General features: G+C 44.6%; 1 protein-coding gene and 1 long non-coding RNA gene across 4 annotated transcripts; one reads left to right on the top strand and one right to left on the bottom strand.

Annotated features, from left to right (window-relative positions):
* The first annotated feature begins 3,456 nt into the window (after positions 1-3,456).
* LOC120965348 (uncharacterized) lies at positions 3,457-8,660 on the top strand. 3 transcript variants are annotated; one of them, XR_012183211.1, is made up of 5 exons: positions 3,457-3,927; positions 4,243-4,315; positions 4,579-4,741; positions 5,395-5,491; positions 8,074-8,660. It is a non-coding gene; the product is annotated as an uncharacterized lncRNA (long non-coding RNA). The 3 variants fall into 3 exon arrangements; XR_012183213.1 differs by having other exon boundaries at positions 4,243-4,405; XR_012183212.1 differs by lacking the exon at positions 4,243-4,315.
* A 3,724-nt stretch (positions 8,661-12,384) lies between these two features.
* Positions 12,385-14,690, bottom strand: LOC141023078 (protein FAR1-RELATED SEQUENCE 5-like). Its single transcript, XM_073499387.1, has 3 exons — positions 14,096-14,690; positions 13,124-14,003; positions 12,385-12,403 (listed from the first exon to the last, which is right to left on the bottom strand). The coding sequence occupies exons 1-3, from the start codon at positions 14,688-14,690 to the stop codon at positions 12,385-12,387; spliced, it is 1,494 nt and encodes a 497-aa protein (XP_073355488.1).
* Positions 14,691-14,962: the final 272 nt, after the last annotated feature.

Raw genomic sequence — 14,962 nt, 5'->3', positions numbered from 1 at the left:
ATATTGAATCCAGGACGCCATATGTCCGAGAGAAGAGGCGCGCCATAACAAGGTAGCAAGATAAACCGCACTATATCTCAAGTTGATGCAAGGTCACCGTTTGACCAAGGTCGGTTGATGCAGGTATTATGGATAGTACCATGAATACATCGGATTTCTTCCTCAGATTTCGTGGCTGAAATGAACGCGCTAGCTCCACAAATTTACACCCCTTAGGCTGTGTTTAATAACAAAGTACTGCAAAAAACAGAGTATTGAAAAACCGTAGTATTTTAGCCGGTTGGCATAAGATACCGCAGTATTGACATATCAAACTATTTTAGAGTATTGACGATACAGCGACCTGTTTGGCATTGCCGTATGCAGCGATGTAGAATGGGTTTTAGCTAGCGCCTAGCTAGACGTTGCATGCACAAATTGAACGGCACTGCATGGCCATTCACAAAGCTTGTACCTTTCCATGGACGACGTTCGGCAACACGACATAGCCCACGACGCACAATGAGACTGTTTGGCCTTCTTCTGTGTCAGCGTTGAGTCATGGTGGAGCGACCACTTGACGCACTGCAGTATGGCATTGCTAGTGGTGCTCCATGGGACAAAGCTACGCGAGTGTGCGTGGACTGGAACGGCCTGGCCTTCGTCCACACCGCCGTGGAGGGGCACTAGGAGCTGGCCGTGAACTCTAACCGCGCGCCCAAGATGGCGTTCGTCGTGTCCACAGCTTGCTGCAAGCCTGCCTTCTCTAATAGTGACCCCTCGTGCATTGTCGTCCCGCCACGCGCAGGTGCTTCTCTGCAGCACCTCCACCATAACTGCGTTCCAAGGCTTCAGGGTGCCGACATCGGCATTCGTCGTCATGCCAGCCGCGGAGCGGCACGGCCGGTGTCCACGGGCATAGTCTACGACAAGGTACATATCACGTAGGTAACCCATGGGGTGCTAGCGTGCACTTGTGGCTAAATCATGCGTGGTGAACTGGATTAAATCCCTTGTGCTAGCTTCTATTGTAGCTTTGTAGGTGAACACGGGCGGCCTGTGGGGAGAGGCGGGAGGATGAAGATCAGCGTATTCACTGTTAATTTTCCTTTGCTGTCTCTTGGTTTGTCCATGACCGCCGAAGGAGAAGATCTCGAGGGACAACAGGGCGGAGACGGGCTTGGACCGAGGAAGAAGATAACAGCAACCGTTTCTTTTCGCGTGCTCTGTTTTAAAAAAAGAGGTCTGGAGTTTTTTTTTTAAAGGAGAAAATACTGTGGTTTTGGGAATACCGTAGTATTAATAGCACAGTTTTTCTGGGCAGTCAAACACCTCACAGTAATTACAACCATAGTATTTTAGAAAACTGCAGTATTGTCGGAATACTTTAAAAATACTTTGCTATCAAACGGGGCCTTACTGTTTTTCTTCTTTTAACGAAGTTTTATCCAGAGTTTTGTATCAACCATGTTCATTTGTTATCACAATTGTTTTTATCAAGAGATAAAATACAAGAAACAACTGCTATTTTTTTTAGAAAAGTAGGTAGTACCCCGCCTCTGCATCTGGATGATGCATGCAGCCATATTATTAATTATTCACAAAGACCATACAAGGTGATACATCAATAAGCCTGAAGCCACCATCTTGGCAACATCGTTGCTACTCCTATCCCCTTGATGAAGGTGTGCCGAATGTCCGGGCCTAATACCAAATAGATATCGCACCAAAGCCTAACATCTAAAGCCGGGTGTCCCATCCAAGCCACTACCTGGATTGGGTCCCACACTGTTCTGGCACACTCCCAGTGAGCACCGCACGCTGCAAGGGCCGTCACCTCCATCATCCCTCGGTCCATCCTCAGAGCAGAACTGAAGCACCGACCTTGCTTTTTTAGTTGCATTGCCCAGATGTTTTGGTTTTGCCTAATTTACTTCCAAAGAGAAGAACTATCATATAATGTGCATTTCACTTGACTCTCTGCGCTACATGCTTATATGGTAACCTATGGCCCTCGATGCATATGTGTCTTCGTCGGCAATTTACCAAAGCATTTATCTTATGAACATGTTTTTTGCAAAAGAATACAAACTTTGCATATCAATGCATTGAGTTCTTCCGCAAAAAGAAAAATGCATTGAGTTAATAGAAGAAAAGGTAATGCACACGCCTAAAAACATAGATCATGCACACGATTACAAGAGAAAATCAACCTCCTTGAAATTAGCTGAACTACACTATTCGTAAAAGGCTCAAGTACAAATGCTAAACAGGAAAGACATACAACTCAAAATATTGTTGCTACACGTACGCGATTTGCCCTGAAAGTGTTGCACAAGGAGAGACAGTCAGCAATACTATGCGGCGACGGCAAATCCCTATCCGAGTAGTCTTGGGAGTTGTCGCGGACTTTGTAGTTAGTGGGCCTGATCCTTCGATGTGGCACATAATAGGCCTCAAATTCCCAATACGTTCTCTCGTGGAAATCAAAGCTCAAGTAGATAGTGCTATCCTTGATGACGGGGAAAACACTTGCGCAGACCGAAAAAGAGAAACGCTTTCCGATGAACAACGCCCGCTTGCTGAATCCCTTGACCAGAAATAGAGCCTTCTTTTCCAAATCCAGCCGATACACTTCATATGAGGGTCGACACCCACGGTGCACCAACATCAACTTCCCACCATTGTCCACGAGGTGCAGAGTGTCTGTCATTGGGGAATATGGGATATCCAGCTTGGCAGCCACCTCCAGCCGTGGATGTGTGCTCATTTTCAATACCATGAGTTTTCTCCCAATGATGCAGTAGAAGTGGCCTAAGAACATCACCGCAGTGTTATATCTCCAGTTGTCGTCCTTATCGATAACCTTCCAACACTTATCACCAGGCTTGGCAATTCCTATGATCCCAGGGTAGGAGAAGCATAATATGAATGATAGAGAATCGGTGACAATGAGGTCGCCGTCAGCGGTCGATGTCAGCGTCGTGTGGCCGTTGAGCTCCGGAAGATCAACTTGTATGGTCTCGCCAGTGGAGAGGTTAAGAAAGCGACGCCGGTGCGCGAGAGTGAGTTGCTCCCGGAGCATGATCCAGCGACGGGGATGGAGACGGTGGTCCAGGCCGTCGAGCCCCCGCGGATCGGTGCAACACCGCCGCCAAGCGTGGCACACGGCACGGAAGCGGACGTAGTCGACCACGTCATGGGCAAGGACATGATTGGCGATCACACCAGCCGGCCCGTCGGAAGAGCTCTTTTCTGGTACCCTGGGGTAAATTATGACCGTCAGTTCGTGAAATCGTACGGTGTGTGGTGACACATACTGCGCCAGTTCGCGCGAGCGGTAGACCATACACTGGTTAGCTCCCGTCCTCCAGTATAGATGTTCTGAGGGCATTTTGGGGAGAAAAAATCGACAGAGGTAGAAAAGGCATCAGCCCGGCCGCGTGTCGAACAGGCCCATCCGCCCCTCGTGTCCAACTAGCCCACCCCGTCCTCCCCATCCAATTTCGTTCCCTCCCCTAAAAAAAATCCGATTTCGTTCCCCACCGTTTGCCTTCGTTCTCCACCACGCTCACTAGGGTTCCGCTGGCCGCCAGCGGGGGGCTGCCATTTGAGGCGCTCGAGGAGGATTCGCCGTCCCCCGACGCCGCTGCTCCCCTGGACCCCGTCGCGCTCCGGGACAGGCCGGCGCTCACCCCCGACTTCTCTCGGCTCGTCTTCTCCACGGAGCTCCCCTGCCGTCGGCCCACGCCGGAGCCATGGGCCGACCTCCCCTCCGGCAGCACGCGCCGCCCGAACCCAGTTGGCGGCCACGGCCGCGCTCACTAGGGTTCCGCCGGCCGCCGGCGGGGGGCTGCCATTTGAGGCGCTCGAGGAGGATTCGCCGTCCCCCGACGCCGCTGCTCCCAATATTGCGCTGTCACAGTCCGGCTCTGCTCGTGCCAAGCTGTATGTATACGTTCTAATCCTCCTTGCAAATATTAGGCTGAAATTGGATGTGATTTGCTTAATTTTATTCTATTTGCAACAACTGGCGATTGGTATGAGTACTTATTGACATATCAGTCTAAGGTTTGAGCTTGTGATGCAACTGTCATTGTACTGGACAGTGTGGAACGAAATCGTCACTTTGAGCGTGCATGTACTTGAGTGTTTGGTAGATTTCTTCTATCTGGTAGTACTGATCAAGAAGGTGTTGACTTGTACATTCAGTTCACATGGCCGAGATATGCACTTGTTTAACTTCACACTTGTTATTTACAGTCCAGGATCTGCTAAACCTTGCAAGTACAGGAGGATGAGTGCTCTCTCTCCTACAGGTCAAAGAGGCCTCCAGGTCAAACAATGCTTGCTGTCATTAGAAACCGATCAAACTTAAAATTCCGTGCAAAACCATGTGCTTGAGATTTCCCACTGAAATACTCATGTACGTGCTTTATAATTATAAGTTTCCCCATTAGAGTCTGTCTACTTTGTCATGACTAAATGATTCAAAAATAGGGATCGCACCCCATGACTGCCTTCTATTTAGTTTAGATGAAGCTAAAAATTGTTCCTGAATTTCGTAGCCACTTATATGTTCAGTTGTGTGATTTGCAGGCTGAGACCTTGCTAGGTTACTTGCGTGAGCAACGAGAAGGGGGCAGCTCCAGAGCTGGACCAGGCGGCGCAGCTACGAGCATGGCTCGGTAACACGCTGGTCATGCGACAAAGCTACGAGCTTGGCTAGGCAATGCAGCACTGATATGGTGAAATACAGAAAGTAATGCTTGGTTTGTCCTTCACCTTGTCGGCTCTGTTTCTTTATTTGGGCGTCGAGAACAGAGCAGCCCTATATGTATGGGGCGCGATGATCATGTGTAAATAACAGCTGGCTTTTGGCTCAGTTTTGTGAATGTACATATGTGGTCTGCCACTGTGAGTGATGGAAGGTTAGATGGCTGGTCACTAACATCAGTTGAGAGGAGCATCCAGGTTATCTTAGGAGAGGACATGGGTTGCTGCTTAGTTATATGTGTGGTGTCGAAGTTGTAGCTGTGTACAGGATGTATGTTTAGGGCGGTAATATGGTAATGCCGGCTTGGCTTTGCGAGGTTATAGGGTAATGTTGGATAGCCAACCATGTCTTTTTAACTTGATGTTTGGAGTCCAACCCCCCCTTTGTCCGTTTTATGATCTAGCGTGACTTGTTTGGCAAAAAATCTAGAAATGGCGGACAGGCCCAAAGTAAATACCAATTGTCCCGTAAAATATAAATCTCAATTCTCACTCACAGATTATGACCAAGTGATGTTAGACCGATCTATTTGCTGACTTATTTTTTACTTTGAAATACCAGTCTGGTTCAAATTATACACTGATAATTGAGATTCCAAGTAAGATTGATAACCAGACTAACATGTAAACCTTTTGCAGGCACCTCTTCCAGCTGTAGCACCTGCTGGCTCAACATTGCTTGAAATGGCATGTGAGTTAATTCTCTGATGCTGAACTTGATGGTTTGCACTAGCAGGTAAACATAAATTCATCGTTGCAGTATTTGTTCCCACTTTGTAATGATGTCTACATTTGATAGAACTTTTTTGTCATATGAAGGTTTTGGAGACACAAACAATATATTTTGCTTTAAACAGACACTAACAAACTCTGTACAAAGAATTCGTTCGATATTGAAGAATTTCACTTAGCATTATCATTTTGTTAACCAACACTCAACACATACATGGCAAGAGAACATTATATGATACATAGCCAATGGAGGCCTCGCATATTAGAATTACTGACCAAGCACACAACCTTTTATTCACAACATCTAATGTGCATATGCACTCTCGGTTCCATCCACACATATGACAAGCATCTTGCACTGATTACCTGATTGACCATACGAATTACAGCAACACCAACACTAGCTTATGACTTGAACATGCCTTGTCTGGAGAAGGGTGGTGATATAGAAGCTTGCCCAAGGCATGCTTTTAAAATACATGATAGAGCATTACAGGAAGCCTAGAAATGCAATAGTTCATAGACAAATTTAGTTCATCTCCCAAAGTAAGCTGCAATCCTACAAGTGGATGGTTCAAAGTGGCAAATTCTAAATTGTAAAACTTTATAAAGTTCAATCAGAACTTCAAAAATACGAGCGTAAAGTTTAAACAAATCATAATCCAAATTTTATTCTAGAAAAAGTAGCAAATTGTAACAGCATTCAGCTCTCTTCATCCTTCCTTCACGACTTTCACTATCTTAGTCCTCGCCATTTCGCCGTCCTTTCATGTTCAGTGGAGACTCCACTAGGAGGGCAGTGAGTTGTTTCCTGAACCCGGGGATGTCATCCTGCGTAATAGGTGGAGTCAGTCTTATAGTTGTAACAACGGGAATGGTATGGTTAAATTAAGTGTGGACATCGTACCGCTGTGTAGGCTCCATCTAGATTGTTGCCTGTAAACTTTTCCATATTCTTTACCGCAAAAAGCCCACATGACATGCTGCAATCATATGGATTGTTTATAAATATTTTTTTACTATGAATACTAAATGTGTGATTTTAAATGATGTGTACAGTACCTGTCTTTCTGTTGTGATATGTTTTTGATAACTTGAACTTTCCAAGTGCTGATGTTGAAATCCTTCCAAGTATCGACTTTTCGGCCACCATGCCGATATGCTACTTCCATATGGAGTTGCATGCCTTTTAGCTATAATAAATTAAGAAGCATAAGACATATAATATGAAAATTAACTCTCGGTATGTAGTTACTAAGCATTGAAAAATGTACCATGTTTTCTAGTTCCGGGTGGCCTTTCTTAAACTGTTTTATTGCTGATGCCATTGAATCCAGAACTTGCACTGCTCTTTTTTTGGCATTGACAACCGCCACGTACCAATGCTTATTCATCATATTCACAGGAAGAGAAACCTGCATTTTAGACATAATTAGTTATGTACCATTTAGTAATTGACTTAGACTACTGTGACTTACCATATCATGGGAAAGGTACTTTTTTTCATAACTACTAGTAGACGTTTTGTTCCGTAAAGCATGGGTATAACTTGGAACGCTTCCGTCTCTGACTAGCACACTGCTTACTGATGCTCTCTCTAGGAAGATATTCCCGTCGGCCCGTACATCTGGATTGGGGCGCATGTGGCGTACCCATGTTATGGCTGCATCCAAGATCTGAATTGCAAAGTAGTAAGGAATCGAAATAGAAAATAACAATTTGTTAACTATTTAAGAAGTTAGCACATACCTTGCATTGCAGCCATCCGTCCGTACTATTTTGAAAGGTTGGTGCTGTCAAGCATCTAAGATCAGCGCGATAGAGATGAATTTCATCAATTTGTACCAACACTTTCGAAGAGGGGGGTGTATTGACATAGTCAATGACCTCTTCAACTATCTTCTCATCTAGAGCATCATCCGTTCCCGTTATGGGAGTACTCATGTCTTTCGGAGTTTTCTTGCCTCTTTTAGTTTGTTTGGGTTCATCAAAATAAATAAAATCCTCATTATTTGCAAATGTGGATTTCCTTTGTCTCTTCTTCTGTACTGTCATCGTAGACCCTCCTGTTCCCTGCGTGTCCAAGGTAGGAGATTTAATAAAAAATAGTGACTCGCATAATTAATATACTTACTTACGTCTGACTTTCGTGCATCGTCTCTCTCAAACTCCTTTTGCACACTACTGATGTCATCCTGAGCACCTTGCAAGTTTTTGTCAGTAGTGATGTCATCCTGAGCACCCTGGAAGTTTTGCTCACTAGTGATGTCATCCTGAGCACCCTGCAAGTCATAGGGAGGAGCTTGTAAAATGAGAAAAATAACTCATATAATTAATATAGTTACTAAATTACATCAAAGCCTGAGGCCAAGTCACGGCCATGAAGGGGCGACGCAACAAATTTGTCGCTGTCATTGTACTCGTATTCTGGTCGGCTCCAATAGTCCTGCATAGGTGCCTAGTTGTCATTATTTTATACATAGGAAGAAAAGAGTGATTAAGTGCGTGTTTGGATGGTAGGGTACTTACATTGCCGTTCTGGTTGGCGTATAACCAGTTCCTCAAATTTGCATTTTCCTGCTCTAGGTGCCTGAATTTGCGCAACATTTGTACGCGGGTCTGAAGGTGCTGCTCCATCAAGTCTGTTCTCACTCGGCAAATGAGATCATGAAGCTTCATCACCAGCTACAGGCATATTAATGAGAAAAGTATTAACCCTTTGGTGCATGAAGAAGTACAAAACTGAAGAATAACAAATTACCTTTGAATCTGTCGGTGGCAATTCATCAAACAACTCAGGTGTCGGCGACCTTGGTACGTCCCATGGCTCCTTTAGGTCATGTACGGTCTGAAATAAATTGATGAAATTGGTTCCTATTTTATAATGAAAATAAATATGGAAGAATAAATACAAATGTTGTACAATACGTAATTTATGTACCTCTCCGGCCTGAAGGCCGTGCTTATCAAAAATAGCACAGACTTTGCGCACCTTCAGCTCGTCCCAGTATTGTACGAGTGGTCTATCTCGTTTGCTGTAATCAATTGTTCTGTCTAATCTATCTAGACGACGCTTCTCCCAGAACCAAAACTGCAAAATGTGGACGTTAGTCATTGCACAATATTGTGCTACAATCATACATCTATATGATTAGTGTGAGGGTCAACCTGCAGCAACGGAAGGTTTCCCTCAAGGTTTACTGTACCCTGGAGTGCTATTTTTTCAGGATTTTTTCTCGCTTCATTATACTTTATAATACACTTCATTAGATGATCACGCGCGAGCTTTGCAAAGTTTATGGCCTTGATACTTTCCTTTGTCTGCACAAGCGGCACATAAGCTGAGCTAACGTATCTTTGAGTTGTTGGGCACAGTACGATCCCAATTGAATATAAAATGAAGGATTGGAGGAACTCTATTCCATGTGTGTTTGTCTTTATATGTGATTTTAACATATTCTGCAGCTCTGCAAATGCTATTCTCCTGTCTCCATATTGTCGGAAGACACTGTATGCCCGGTTGACATCTTTTCCTTCGGGTTCAACCCCTACCTCCTACCAAATATGTGCTCCACATCCCGTGTTGTTATCGACAGTGGTTCCCCATCAATGATGAAGGCGTCACAGGTGGGGTCGTATAGCTCCGCTATTGATCTGCACATGTTCCGGTGAATTTTGATAGGAAGGATCCTCAGTAGGCCACCTAGGTCGACCTCTTCTATGGCTCTTGTCTGGTCTGTAGTGAAATCTTTAGTAACTCCATGATATGCTACAAGGGAACAGACTTGTGTTTCCTGATCATTTGGAAATACATTAAAATGTGAGCTACACAAAAAGACAAATATGAGGCTTTTTAGCATGTACTGTTCGTCATCGTATATAAGTTAACCCTTCTTTTCTATGCTTATTACTCTATGGGAAACATATAGGTTCGTATTCGAATATGTCATTAATCTAGCTTCGAAAGATGCTATGATCTATTATGCACATCTGCCAGATAGATTAGAGTTTCACCATGTCTAACAGTAATATGGATGATGAAGATTGATCTTTGGGAAACATAGGCGTGGATATTAATCTGTCAGAACCTACGAAACAAAATACTTTCCTCTAATATACAAATCTAAGAAACGAAATACTCTGATATAATATGCACATCTACGTAACAGAATACTCTGCCGTAATATTGATCAGGTACTGAATTTCCTTACAGTGTTCCTTTTTGCTTGTGATTTCTCTTGTGGTGTTGTTGACTTCGCCTTGTCGTTCGTGTTCCGAGGTGGCGGATTCCTTGGTGCCGGGTACCTTGGTGGCAGGTTCTGTGCTGGCTGGTTCGCAGGTGGCGGGTTGGGTGCTGGCGGTGGTGGCGGGTTCGCTGATGGAGGTGGTGGCTGGTTCGCAGGTGGCGGGTTGGGTGCTGGCGGTGGTGGCGGGTTCGCTGATGGCGGTGGTGGCTGGTTCGCAGGTGGCGGGTTGGGTGCTGGCGGTGGTGGCGGGTTCGCTGATGGCGGTGGTGGCGGGTTCGCAGGTGGCGGGTTGGGTGCTGGCGGTGGTGGCGGGTTCGCTGATGGCGGTGGTGGCTGGTTCGCAGGTGGCGGGTTCACTGATGGCGGTGGTGGCGGGTTCCCTCGTGGTGTCTTCCGTGGTGGCGGATGATAAGAGCGATGCTCCATGAACGAACTATGCAATGTCACACAGGCAACTTTCTGGAGGACGACGTGGAAACGGCGGCGGCGGAAACTGGAGGGAGATTAGATCGAGCGTATTAGTAGTACGTACGATGGGTTTCTGTTATTTCTTTCTCAGGATATTGGCAGCCTAACTCCCTTTTTTTTTTGCGGGACAGCTATACCTAACTCCCGTGCATGGCAGTCTCCAATACATATCCCAAGTGTCAAAAAAGTTAAATAAAAACTCCAATATATATCCCCTCGCTGTGGTAGCAAATCGGGTTTACGTACTAACCAATTTCGTATCTCGAGTACCCCTCAATTTTTTTTTCATATCTCAAGTATTTTTTTATTTCTTACGAAATTTTCATTCAACAATTCCAACACATACATCATGTGCAACTAAGACCGTTCGGGTCTGCCGGAGATGAAGTTTGAAAGGCGTTTTCTTTTCCAACTCAATCAAACGAGCTCAATCTTTTTCAACGCCCTCACAGCATCATGGCAAGCATGCATGCTAATTTTCGTTGATTCCCGACGTTTGATGCATTTTCTAGGATTTTCCTAGTGAAAAACTCCTAAAGCACTGTCCGGACGTGACGCAACGTGCGTTTAGTGTCCGGCTTCGTCCAAATTTTGCGTGGGGTTATAGATAGGGCATGCACACATGCTGGCAAAATTTGGTGTCATTTCATGCATGCCATCACGTACATCATGTGCAACCAGGACCGTTCGGATCTGCCGGAGGTCAAGTCTCAAAGGCATTTTCTTTTCCAACTCAACCAAATGAGCCCAAACTTTTTCCACACCCTCACAGCACCATGGCAAGAAAGCATGCCAATTTTCGTTGCTTCCCAACGTTTGATGCATTTTCTAGGGTTTTCCCGGTGAAAAACCCCTAAAACAATGCCCGGACGTGACGCAACTTGCGTTCAGTGTCCGGCTTCGTCCAAATTTTGCGTGGGGTTATAGATAGGGCATGCAGACATGCTGGCAAAATTTGGTGTCATTTCATGCATGCCATCACGTACATCATGTGCAACTAGGACCGTTCGGATCTGCCGGAGGTCAAGTCTCAAAGGCATTTTCTTTTCCAACTCAACCAAATGAGCCCAAACTTTTTCCACACCCTCACAGCACCATGGCAAGAAAGCATGCCAATTTTCGTTGCTTCCCGACGTTTGATGCATTTTCTAGGATTTTCCCGGTGAAAAACCCCTAAAACACTGCCCGGACGTGACGCAACTTGCGTTCAGTGTCCGGCTTCCTCCAAATTTTACGTGGGGTTATAGATAGGGCATGCACACATGCTGGCAAAATTTGGTGTCATTTCATGCATGCCATCACGTACATCATGTGCAATCAGGACCGTTCGGATCTGCCGGAGGTCAAGTCTCAAAGGCATTTTCTTTTCCAACTCAACCAAATGAGCCCAAACTTTTTCCACACCCTCACAGCACCATGGCAAGAAAGCATGCCAATTTTCGTTGCTTCCCGACGTTTGATGCATTTTCTAGGGTTTTCCCGGTGAAAAACCCCTAAAACACTGCCCGGACGTGACGCAACTTGCGTTCAGTGTCCGGCTTCCTCCAAATTTTGCGTGGGGTTATAGATAGGGCATGCACACATGCTGGCAAAATTTGGTGTCATTTCATGCATGCCATCACGTACATCATGTGCACATCATGTGCAACCAGGACCGTTCGGATCTGCCGGAGGCCAAGTCTCAAAGGCATTTTCTTTTCCAACTCAACCAAATGAGCCCAAACTTTTTCCAATTTTTAGGATGTACAGAGGGATATTAGGTGACTCCAATTATCTGTACAAAATAATTTGCGAGCCTAGTTATAATATTCTCCTATTTTTTTATTGCGAGCTATCTGAAGTGACATAAATAACTATATATCTGAAAATTTACATAAAAAATATTTATTCATCTGGTTAGGTTGTGTACTAATATCCTCAAGGTCACGGGTTCGAATCCCATTATGGACATTATTTATATTTTGCTTGTAATTATTTTTGATTATCTGTAGCTCAAAACGATAATTCATTTTGTGATTTTCACCTATTGCCTCGTTTTCAGTGTATACTTTGCATACATGTGCAACCATCCGTCCAGATACCGCCATAGCCAACTTTTCAGCTCAAGAACAGAATATATAACTCACTCAAGAAATTAGAAATTGACTTGCGAGATCATATGAACACGCTTACTATGCACTTCCTAATCCCAATGAAATGACCTTCATGCGATAAGATAAATCATTCAGGAAACACCAACACAATAAATCTTCTGCCACACAATGCAACAAAATAATGGTTTCAGGAGATGCATCAATAGCATGAGTAGACGAGTACATGAGCGGCAGCACCACTAAAAAATCAATTCATACAAGTCTGACATTATAAAAGTCAGGCATTATAAAAATAAAATTCACTTCTTCGAAACATTTTTTTCATTCCAAATCTCGTTAAACGGTTTCCACCTCTTGTTGGATGTCTTGGATGGAGCACCTTTCGGTTTAATTTTTTTTGGATTCCGGACATTTCCTGGACATGCTTGGCTTGACCTTGAAAAATATGCTGGAAGAGGGCCCAGTGATGCCGCCTCATTTTTCCCATCATCTTCGCCGCCTTCAGCTATAATACCCTTGAGAAAATCCACCACCTTCTGTGACGTCTCCTGGCTGTTTGAAGCTTTGAATAAATACAGACTACAAATGTTGCGGAGTTCATGGTAACGATCCATCCGCTCAGACCATTCATGCATATTACCATTCCTCTCTGAGTCAAATGCGGACTTGCCTACCATCGTCCATCTTGTTGAGACACAACACCTAGGAATGCTGACTAAGCCAAGGTATTTTAGAACAGAAAAAATGTGAGCGCACGGGATCTCCTCTGATTCCATCTTCAGACAACGGCAATTCACACTCTGAAGCAACGGGCCTGCCATGACAAACCTCACATCATACGTCACATGCCTACTCTCTTTGCGAGCAACTGTATACAGAACAAAAGCATCATTCTTGGTCACTTCTGCTACTTCCCATTTTGACAACTGCATGATTTGATGTTTTACCTTCTTGAACATCACTGGAGTATAAATGAGAGCAGCACTTCTCTCAAGTGGATCAGCTGTTAATTCAGTAAAAGGTACTGTCAGTGAAGCTGTAGCATCCAACTCGGCCTCATTCTTGCGGATACGCGATAAACAGTGATCTGAGTGCTCTAGCAAATCAACAAGTGACATTCTCCTATCCAGATTCTTATGAAGCCTAGAGTTTAGGCTTTCACTACGCTGATTGCTCTGCATGCCAAGGAAATATCTACCTTTCGTATAGGCCCTAGACCACTTCTTCCTCAGCTCGTACATCGTCATAATCCAAGCATCTTTTTCAGAGATATCATAATCCACCATAAACTCAACCCAACGTCTCTCAAACTCATCGACATCCCAGATGTGATAAACAAATTTCCTAAAATCCTTGAGCTTTTGCTTCCGTAGGTGTCGTATCATGTTTTGCTCGATGTGCCAGCTGCACAACCGGTGATCTGTATTGGGAAAAACCGCCGCTATTGCCTTCGCCATTGCATGGTCACCATCTGTGATTACTGATCTAGGATGTTTCTGCTGAGTTGACTCCAAAAATGCTTCAAGCAACCACACAAAAGATGCCTCGGTCTCAGCTGAGACAATACCGAAGCCAAACACGGTCGTGCTGCGATGGTGATTCACTCCTATGAAGGGGACAAATGGCAGGTTGTATTTGTTCACACGGTAAGTGCTATCAAAGATCACGACGCCACCAAAGGCATCATAGTCAATCCGAGACTGTGCGTCTGCCCAAAAGATGTTCAGCAGATGCCCTTCACTATCAGTGGTGTACTTGTAAAAAAATCGCCATCCATGTCCTTTCGGGCTGCCATATAACGGAGCACAAATTCAGCATCACGGCCTTCTATCCTTTCCTTCTTGTACTTGGCAACAAAATTATACAGGTCCCGAGGTATAAAGCCTACCTTGCTGAAACCACCACTATCCTTCTCCATTACTTCCATTATTTGATGTGTTCGAAGGCCACCAATTCCATACTCAATGACATCAGCCTTTTGCACGTCACTCAGCCCATGATGTGACCTTATGTAAGTTGTCTGCTCAGGCTTAGCGAGTGGATGGTTATGTTCGTCCAAAAAATCTTTTACAAACCATTCACCATTATCCATACGAAGCTCGATCTCCATCCGAGCGCCACATCCACAACGTGACAACGGCCTAGGAGTTCGCACCCGTTTAGTTTTCTCAAAGTGCTTCCTCGCCCGATATCCTTCTTTAGAGCAGACATAGAGGCGCCGAGAAGCTATGTTCGTGTCCGACTTCCTAGTCAGTTCTTCCTTTCTAACACCAAAACCCTTTGACCGAGCATATGCATTATAGTAATTGTAACCTTCTTCCTCGCTGCCAAAAATTTGACTGATCACCGTGTCATATTCTGCAATGTCCTCCAGGGTGGCACTCCCATATTCCATGTCAAACACTGCAATTAATAAAGAATCAAATCTAACTTATTTGAATTCCACTTGTGAAACTGAAACTCGTTTCAGTACGAAGAATAAGATAGCCTTAGTATGTCGAGTACTTCTAGAAAAATATCTGGCCTACGCGTTTCCTAGTTCACCACGATGGATGCTAGTCATGCCTCTATAAACTAATATAAGAGCGTCTAGATCACTATTTTAGTATTCTAAACACTCTTATATTAGTTTATGGAGGGAGTACTTCTAAGATGGGGCTGTCGTGG

Source organism: Aegilops tauschii, chromosome 5 (genome assembly GCF_002575655.3).
Source record: "Aegilops tauschii subsp. strangulata cultivar AL8/78 chromosome 5, Aet v6.0, whole genome shotgun sequence".
Classification (NCBI taxonomy): Eukaryota; Viridiplantae; Streptophyta; class Magnoliopsida; order Poales; family Poaceae; genus Aegilops; species Aegilops tauschii.
This window is presented reverse-complemented; position numbering and strand designations above follow the sequence as displayed.